General features: G+C 44.4%; 1 protein-coding gene across 1 annotated transcript; it reads right to left on the bottom strand.

Annotated features, from left to right (window-relative positions):
* Window positions 1–459: 459 nt before the first annotated feature.
* On the bottom strand, window positions 460–8,720 carry cct3 (chaperonin containing TCP1, subunit 3 (gamma)). The gene is made up of 14 exons (XM_053334260.1): window positions 8,641–8,720; window positions 7,074–7,135; window positions 6,541–6,591; window positions 6,362–6,424; window positions 6,177–6,273; window positions 5,940–6,057; window positions 4,968–5,154; window positions 4,101–4,250; window positions 3,198–3,330; window positions 2,638–2,719; window positions 2,364–2,544; window positions 1,126–1,371; window positions 829–960; window positions 460–740 (listed from the first exon to the last, which is right to left on the bottom strand). The coding sequence occupies exons 1-14, from the start codon at window positions 8,666–8,668 to the stop codon at window positions 648–650; spliced, it is 1,623 nt and encodes a 540-aa protein (XP_053190235.1). The 5' UTR covers window positions 8,669–8,720; the 3' UTR covers window positions 460–647.
* Window positions 8,721–9,900: the final 1,180 nt, after the last annotated feature.

Consider the following 9,900-nt stretch of genomic DNA (forward strand, 5'->3'; position numbering starts at 1 on the left):
GCTTCAGCGGACTCGGTGGCCACGCCCACAGTGTTTGGTAGAAGAGAAACTTTGAAGCCTAATTTCATATATTTGGTGATTTTTTTTAATCATTCAAATTTGGCAGGGTGGTTAACAACACACTTTTCTGTGGTATGTCAAACTCAGAACACATATTTATTCTGACTTTACAGACTTTAATGTGTTTATTAGATTTATATATCAAACTAATAATTTATAATCAAACAAAGTTATAGCACATTTAAATCCAGATGTTTTATTTGATGTTTATCAGTTAAATCTTTTGCCTTAGTTTATTTCTTCCTATCCTACTATCCATCCATCCATCCATCTATCTATCCATCTACCTACCTACCTACCTATCCATCCTACTAACCATCAGTCTGAATCTCTTCCTCTCAGTCAGCTGAAGGTAACTTAATGTTTCAACAGGAAGAAAAAATCAAATCAGACACAAACTTGTTTCTAACTTTACGTTTATTGACCGATTTTAAGTTTCAGTGAGTCGTCTGGTCCCCACACACACACACACACACACTTACATACACATACATGCACATACACACACTTACATACACATACACACACACACACACACACTCAGTGACGGAGTGACTCTGATGTGGGTTTCTTGGTTCCTTGCGGTTCTACTCGGCTCCTTGTCCTCCCATCTGCTCGTCTTTGTCTTTCTTCTTGTGACCAGAGACGATGTCATCGATACGCAGCAACAAGATGGCCGTCTGAGGAACCGGAGAGTCACAGTGAGAACCAACAGAACATCACAGTATGAGAACTTTATCTATTAGAACGTCAGAGAACGGTTCTCACCTCCACAGCGGTCTTGTAGGTCTGAGCTTTGACTGCCAGCGGCTCCCAGATCCCCAGAGTGTTCATGTCTGACAGAGAACCGGACTCACCGTCTACTCCCCAGTTCACACTGTTCTCCTGGATGTGTTTGGCCTTCAGAAAGATCAGACCAGACCAGATCAATCAATCACTGATCATATACAGACCGATCAATCAATCACTGATCATATACAGACCAATCAATCAATCACTGATCATAGACAGTTAGACACATTATAAAAGAAGCTCTGTAACTCTGATGTTATAAATAAAGTTTACCCTGAGTGATGTCAGCACTCTGATGGTGGAGGCTCCACAGTTCTGGATCAGGGTTCTGGGGATGACCTCGAGGGCCTGGGCCACGGCGCGGTACGGCCACTGTTCCACGCCGGTGATGGAACGAGAACGCTCCGTCAGACGCTTCGACACCGCCATCTCCGTGGCACCGCCGCCCGGCAACAGGAAGGGATCCAGCAGCACGTTACGGCACACCTGCATGGCGTCCTGCAGGTTCCTCTCCACCTCCTGCACACAGAGCTCAGATTCACACACAGAGCACACGGGCCCTGAACGCCTCACAGGGTTAAAATCGATGGGTAATCAATAATGAGCTGCTGAGGAAGAGGAGGAGAGAAGGAGAAGAGGAGGAAGGAGGAAGAGGGAGAAGAGAAGGAGGAAGAAGAGGAGGAAGAGGAGAAGGAGGAAGAGGAGGATGATGAGAAGAAGGAGGAAGAAGAGGGAGAGGAGGAAGAAGAGGAGGAGAGAAGGAGGGAGAGAAGGAGGAGGAAGAGGGGAAGAGAAGAAGGAGGAGGAAGAGGAGGAGGAAGAAATGAGGAGGAGGGAGAAGAGAAAGGAGGAGAAGAAAAGGAGGAAGAGGGAGAAGGAGGAGAGAAGGAGGAAGAGAAGGAGGTGGTTCCTATCCACCTCCTGCACACAGAGCTCAGATTCACACACATCACAGGGTTAAAATCGAGCGGTAATCAATAATCAGCTCACAGCCAGGAAGAGGGAGAAGAGGAGAGAAGGAGGAAGAGAAAGAGGAGAAGGAGGAAGAAGAGGAGGGGATAGGAGGAGGGAGGAGGAGGAAGGAAAAAGAAGAGCAAGAGGAAGAAGAGGAGGAAAAGGAGGAAGAGGAGGAAAAGGAGGAAGAGGAGGGAGAGGAGGGAGAGGGACAGATTTACACACAGCACAGACGGGCCCTGAACGCCTCACAGGTTTAAATCGATCAGTAATCAATGATGAGCTCACAGCCAGGAGGAGGAAGAGGAGAAGGAGGGAGAAGAGGAGGAAGAGGAGAAGGAGGAGAGATAGAGGAAGAGGAGAAGAAGGAGGAGAGATAGAGGAAGAGGAGAAGGAGAATGAGTAATGAATAATGAGCTCACAGCCAGGAGGAGGAGGAAGAGGAGGAGGAGGAGGAAGAGGAGAAGGAGGAGAGATAGAGGAAGAGGAGGAAGAAGAGGAGAAGGAGGAGAGATAGAGGTAGAGGAGGAGGGAGGAGTAATGAGTAATGAGCTCACAGCCAGGATCTCCTTGCTGGCTCCTCTCAGCAGGATGGTGCAGGCTTTGGGATCTTTGCACTCGGTGACGAAGGTGAAGTACTCGTCTCCGATCTTCTTCACCTCGAACAGGCCGGCTCCCGTTCCCACGTCTTCCTCACGCAGCTCGTCGGTCCGGCTGGCGATCCGAGCGCCGCACGCCCTGCACACACACACACACAGAGCGGTGACATCACAACCTGCTGCCTGCTGATTGGCTGCTGCACAGGGGGGGCGGGGCATGAGGTGAGCTTACCTGGCGATGCGGTTGTTGTCGGTCTTCCTCACTCTGCGGATCGCTGTGATGTTCGCCTTCACCAAGTAATGCTGAGCCAAGTCTGAGAGAGAGAGAGAGAGAGAGAGAGAGAGAGAGAGAGAGAGAGAGAGAGAGAGAGAGAGAGAGAGAGAGAGAGAGAGAGAGACAGAGAGAGAGACACAGAGAGAGAGAGAGAGAGAGAGAGAGAGAGCGACAGAGAGAGAGAGAGCGACAGAGAGACAGAGAGAGAGAGAGAGACAGAGAGAGAGAGAGAGAGAGCGACAGAGAGAGAGAGAGAGAGACAGAGAGAGAGACACAGAGAGAGAGAGAGAGACAGAGAGAGAGAGAGAGACAGAGAGAGAGAGAGAGACAGAGAGAGAGACAGAGAGAGAGACAGAGAGAGAGACAGACAGAGAGAGACAGAGAGAGAGAGAGAGAGAGAGAGAGAGAGAGAGAGTTACTGTATGTGTAGTGTTTTATATGTGTATATAGTGTGTATATTGTGTGTGTGTGTGTGCGTGTGTGTGCGTGTGTGTGTGTGTGTGTGTGTGTGTGTGTACCTGAGATGCCCTTCTCAGTGAACACCAGGTCTGGCTTCAGGCGGATGATGTCTTCACAGATCTGCTGGATGTATTCTTCCTCCATCTGCAGGATCCTGGCAAAGTCTTCCTCCTTACTGATCTCAATGTCCGTCTGACACACACACACACACACACACACACACACACACACACACACACACACACACACACACACACAGAGTTAATACAGTAACTTAACACATTAGGAGGACATACAGCAGAATGTACGCGTGTGTGTACCTGGCTCTGTGTGTGTTATAGTGTGTATATGTGTGTGTACCTGGCTCTGTGTGTGTTATAGTGTGTATATGTGTGTGTACCTGGCTCTGTGTGTGTTACAGTGTGTATATGTGTGTGTACCTGGCTCTGTGTGTGTTATAGTGTGTATATGTGTGTGTACCTGGCTCTGTGTGTGTTACAGTGTGTATATGTGTGTGTACCTGGCTCTGTGTGTGTTATAGTGTGTATATGTGTGTGTACCTGGCTCTGTGTGTGTTACAGTGTGTATATGTGTGTGTACCTGGCTCTGTGTGTGTTACAGTGTGTATATGAGTGTGTTACAGTGTGTGTGTGTGTGTGTGTATATTACCTGGCTCTGTGTGTGTTATAGTGTGCATATATGTGTGTGTTATAGAGTGTGTGTGTGTGTGTGGGTTATAGTGTGTGTGTACCTGGCTCTCCCCCTGCTTGTACTCCAGGGAACAGTCCAGCAGAACGTGTGTGTTACAGTGTGTATATGTGTGTGTGTGTACCTGGCTCTGTGTGTGTTACAGTGTGTATATATATATATATATATATGTGTGTGTACCTGGCTGTGTGTGTGTATACGTGTGTTACAGTGTGTGTGTGTGTTACAGTGTGTGTGTGTGTGTGTGTGTGTACCTGGCTCTCCCCCTTCTTGTACTCCAGGGAACAGTCCAGCAGAACGATCCTGGGCTCTTTGATCATGCGTCTCATCCTCGGATGCGTCACGTCTTTGTTCACCATGACGCCTCTCAGCACGCACGAGTCCTCGATGATCCCACCTGGAACCTGAACGCAGCACAGAGGCATGATGGGACATGGAGTCACAGCGCAGCAGTGTGTGTGATGTCACAAAGGGGCGGGGTTAGGGTGTGTGTGTGATGTCACAGAGGGTTAGGTTCCGTGTGTGATGTCAGAGGGTTAGGTTCCGTGTGTGATGTCATAGAGGGTTAGGTTCCGTGTGTGATGTCATAGAGGGGCAGGGTTAGGGTCCGTGTGTGTGATGTCATAGAGGGTTAGGTTCTGTGTGTGATGTCATAGAGGGGCGGGGCTAGAGTCAGTGTGTGTGTGATGTCATAGAGGGGCAGGGTTAGGGTCCGTGTGTGTGATGTCATAGAGGGTTAGGTTCTGTGTGTGATGTCATAGAAGGTTAGGTTCCGTGTGTGTGATGTCATAGAGGGTTAGGTTCTGTGTGTGATGTCATAGAGGAGACGGGGTTAGGATCAGAGTGTGATGTCAGAGGGGCACAGAGGGGTGTGATGTCAGAGGGGCAGGGTTAGGGTCTATGTGTGTGATGTCACAGAGGGGTGTGATGTCAGAGGAGGCGGGGTTAGGGTCTGTGTGTGTGATGTCACAGAGGGGTGTGATGTCAGAGGAGGCGGGGTTAGGGTCTGTGTGTGTGATGTCACAGAGGGGTGTGATGTCAGAGGAGGCGGGGTTAGGGTCTATGTGTGTGATGTCACAGAGGGGTGTGATGTCAGAGGAGGCGGGGTTAGGGTACCGTACCTTCTCCACTTTGGCGTACTTCTTGATGTCGATCTCTTTGCGGCCGCCGTCTTCCAGCTCGACGGTGCGAACGGCGTCCAGAGCGATCCCACACGCCAACTCTGACCAACGACTCAGAGCCTTCGTGTTGATGGCCGAGTGAACGATCTTCAACATCATGGAGCGGTCCTCTGTGTCCACGGGGGTGCTGAGGAAGAGGAGGAGGGAGAAGAGGAGGAAGAAGAAGGAGGAGGAGGAGGAGGGAGAGGAGGAAGAAAAGGAGGAGGGGGAGGAGGAGGAGGAAGAGAAGGAAGAGGAGCAGGAGGAGGAGGAAGAGAAGGAAGAGGAGCAGGAGGAGGAGGGAGAGGAGGAGGAAGAAGAGGAGGAGGAGGGAGAGGAAGAGGAGGGAGAGGAGGAAGAAAAGGAGGAGGGGGGGGGGGGAGGAAGAAGAGGAGGAAGAAGGTTTAGAGGAACATTTATTTTATTGTTTTTTAAATAAACTAAATTAAATCTCCCCAAGAAGAAACTTTGGTACATTTTGAAGTCGGATCGTTCTGCTTCACTGAGCAACATGTTTCTACTTTATTATAACGACTCTGCTCGATACGACCAGACTGGACTCAGGAGACGATGGAGACGATATCACAGCTGATTTAACACAATCACATCAAACCACAGAAAGCTTCTAAAATATAATTTAACATTTATATTTGTGAGCTCAAACAGACATTTAAATAAAAAGCCTCATGTTTAGATGAAGAGCTTTAAAATGTTCACATCCAGAGCTGCAGGTAGACCGGGATACACCTGCACTGGGAGCTGCAGATGTTTTTACACATTACAGCTGGATTATGTGTGTGTGTGTGTGTGTCTGTTAGTTCCCGTGTGTGTGTGTGTGTGTGTGTGTGTGTGTTAGTTCCCGTGTGTGTGTGTGTGTGTGTGTTAGTTCCCGTGTGTGTGTGTGTGTGTCTCTGTGTGTGTGTGTGTGTGTACCTGATCTCCTTCAGTGTGTCCAGTATGTCCTCCAGAGCCTGTCTGTAGGCGCTGATGACGATGGTGGGATGCATCTGCTGCTCCAAGAACTGCTCGGCTACAGACAGCATCTCCCCAGCTATCACACACACACACACACACACACACACACACACACAGTAACACACACACACAGAGTCAGTCAGCATGTTATATTTCCTCTGAATCGTCTCTTAAAGCTCGTCTCTCTTCTCTCACCGAGGATGATGACGGACGTCGTCCCGTCTCCGACTTCTTCATCCTGCGTGCGGCTGATCTCGATCATGGACTTGGCAGCCGGATGCTGGACCTGGATCTGTTACCATGGAGACGGGGAGGATGTTAGCAGAGCAACACACACACACACACAGGTGAAATATAAAACTCTTGAGTGAAGCTCTGACCTCTCTGAGGATGGCGTTTCCATCGTTGGTCATCACGATGCCTCCCATCGGGTCCAGCAGCATCTACACACACACACACACACACACACACACACACACACACACACACACGTTATTATCCTGTCATTATAAAGGCTGTGGTGTTTCTCTGCTATGATTGGACGGGGGAGCGGTCTCACCTTCATCATGGCCCGAGGGCCGAGGCAAGTCCTGATCACATCTGCGATGGTCTGAAACACAAACGTCACAAAACATTCACTTTAATGTCCCGAAGGAAAAATGTGTGTCAGAGCTGCACACGAACACACACACACACACACACACACACACACACACACACACACACACACACACAGACAGACAGACACACACAGTGAGGCAGGTGAGATGAGTTTAGACACAATTAGAATAAATAAGCTGCATAAAAACATTTAAGTAAAGACGATAAATCCTAAAACATGAGCAATAATAATAATTATAATGATAATAATAATATTAAACAGGGTTAATAAAGAGAGATATTAGCTCAGACTGAGGTTTGTAATGAGGCTGTTTGTTTCTGGATGACTTGAGTCTCTGATAGAAACATGATGATGGGTTAGTGTTAGAGATGAGGCTGAGCTTCATGTTTTATTATCTACATCACGGATCTCAAACACCTGCAGACTGAACTGAACTCTTCTGTTTCTGTGCAGCAGAGTGAAGATCTCACCTTGGCAGCGTTGATGTTTCCAGTCTGAACTTTACGTCCTGACTCTCTCTTCACGTTCTGATCTGGAAACAGACGAGCAGCAGACAGGAAGTTACAACTCAAACACAAACCTGGAAATCTATAATCAATAAATCACTTTGAGATTATTTCTACACTGTGTCTTCAGTCTTTCAATACTGATCATGATGCTGCCCGTCTGTCTGTTAAACCAATTATTAAAAACACAACATTAATAAATAATTGAACTTAATTTATATTTAAAGTCTCAGATCTTTATAAACTGAATATTTTGCTGTTTTTCATTCACATTATTATCACACCTTTAACAGACAATGTAATGAGATGAATTAATAATGGAAATCATGATTAATAGCAGCTCTGATTATAATGATTATAACATACAATAACTGATGTAACTAATATAATAATCTGTGTAGTTAAATAATTAAATCCTGAGGTGGGCGTGGCTCAGACTAACATTATAATTCACTGATTTTTCTTCTTTTTATAAACTTTAAACTAAATATAACCTTTAATCAGTCACATCTATTATGTTACTTACACATTAAGATTCTTTTTTTTGCTCTTTTTGTCTTAAACACAAAAATGATTGTTGTATTTGCTCCACATACAGACTGAAAGATAAATTAAGACTTCTACTTCTTTTTAAATGTATGTATAATGTGCATTTTTATTCTACATCTACTACATTTTAAAGTAAGAAAAAGATTATTTTATCTGCCTGTAAAAGCTAAAATCTCAACCTAAACCATGATGAAAACACTTAATTATAATCTCTATTGTCTTTTTTATGTCATTGTGGCTAAAATCCAACTTTAAGACATTATTATACTCCTTTATTTAATCTCTATTGTTCAGCTTTTATTGACAGATTGATGAGTTCACAGATCTGACAGCAGGTTTAAACATAATCAGTGTTTATAATCAACATCTGTCAGATTATTTAAAGTTATAACTGATGATAATAATCTTCATCTCAGCCACACCCTCACTGAAGTCTCTCAATTAATCACAAATATCATCATTTAATCGGTTTTAATGTGACAATAAAACATAATAATTACAGCTGAAACTAGCCTGCCTTTTATATAATAGATTCATCTGGTTATTATTATATCGATCGGCTGATTACTACCTAATAAATGTCTGATAATGATGAGAATTTCACTTTATCCTGCTGAGTAACGAGGCTAGCTTAGCTTAGCATCACGTCTAAATAAACGGGAGATTAGCTAAAGACGCTAACACCGGCTAGCTTCTTCCCCATTGTATGTAAAGGGGAGGGGAGCTAAAAGATGCTAACACCAGCTAGCGTCTCCCTATTGTAAGTAAACAGGAGTTGAGCTAAGAGATGCTAACAGTTAGCCAGCCGTTGGTCCCGTTAGCGCGTGCAGTACCACGAGCCGGTCCCCGCTTTGTGTAGCGCGAGCCCGGGCCGCACCGTGACGGTAAACGGCTCAAACCGGAGACGCTCCCGGTAATATTCCGCCTCCACATTAAACCTGCAACCTTTAACTTTATATTTAAATGTTTTTTTTGTACTTACTGAGCACTAAAACCTGCTGGCCCATCATTTTCGCAGCACGCGCCGGACAGCAAAGCCTGGAAGCTTCTGGTGGCACGAGGAGAAGGAGGGGTCAACGGCAGGGGCGGGAAACCCAACACTGTCTGACCAATAGGAAGCGAGCGTTTATTTGACAGACAGACGTCTCCACCAATAAGGTCAATGAGGGAAAATGCATTAAAGTGCTCAGTCATGAAGGCGCAGCCGCAGCCCGCTGACCTTATAAGGAGCTCATTGTTAGTTATGTTATTAGAAATGTATTATTATTATTATTTAGTATATTTGTATTATTATTAAATCATTGTTATAATTAAAGATCCCCTCCAAGCAAGTTTTAAAATGCATGTAAAATATTTGAATTTAAACAATAATTTGTGTTTGATACATAAACTGTATAAAAGATTTGATATGGGTCTATTTAAAAAATCACTTATAAGGTAAGGTAAGATAAGATAAGATAAGATGAGATGTGTCTGTATTCATCCTCCTTTGGGAGAAATTCAAATTGACAGTGTAGTAAACTGTATAAATACTAAATACAGTAAATTAGGTCTTTGTGTAAATAAATCTGCATAAATATATAAAAGTGCAATATGCAGAAGTTCCTGAGATTTATACGTGTAGTAACTTTATTTACCAGACAACAATAATAACTAAATGTAGATAGCACTCCCTGAGCCATAAGAACATTTAAGACATAAATAAAACATTGACAGTATAAATAAGATCAATAAAGTGTAATAAGCAATATAAAAAAGTGCAATCCCTCATGCAGATAAAAATAAACACACAAATAAATGTGCAGTTGTTCATTATAGTGACATTTAACTAATCTCCCTCATTAAAAACTCCATAAACTATAAATATGGAAATATTAAAATATATAATAGTGTGTGTGTGTTTACTTGACAGGAAGCAGCTGGGTGGACTTCCTGTTAAAGTCTTTACCTATTAAAGCTCTTATTAAACTATTAATGTCGTTAATCTCAACGTGCTCAGAGAACAACGTGTTTGTGATTCAGGAGCGACTAATAACAGAATAACTTAAAGTTATATCAAACAGGAGAATATAGACTTTAAACACTTTAACTACAAAATAAAACGTGAGTAGTAACATTTATAATAAAACATTTTGTTGTTGCTGTATATTTATAAAGATATATTTATATGGAAAGCAGACAGGAAGCAGACAGGAAACAGACACAGGAAACAGGCAGACAGGAAACAAGCAGACAGGAAGCA

The sequence above is a fragment of the Scomber japonicus genome, chromosome 15 (assembly GCF_027409825.1).
Source record: "Scomber japonicus isolate fScoJap1 chromosome 15, fScoJap1.pri, whole genome shotgun sequence".
Classification (NCBI taxonomy): domain Eukaryota; kingdom Metazoa; phylum Chordata; class Actinopteri; order Scombriformes; family Scombridae; genus Scomber; species Scomber japonicus.

Bases quoted from the DNA above. Each gene is read 5' to 3' on its own strand.
- cct3 (XM_053334260.1), bottom strand. From the start codon at position 8,668: ATGATGGGCCAGCAGGTTTTAGTGCTCA. The intron at 7,136-8,640 runs GTAAGTACAAAA...GTCTGTTTCCAG, and splicing joins CCAGCAGGTTTTAGTGCTCA to ATCAGAACGTGAAGAGAGAG. The intron at 6,425-6,540 runs GTGAGACCGCTC...GTGTGTGTGTAG, and splicing joins GCCCTCGGGCCATGATGAAG to ATGCTGCTGGACCCGATGGG.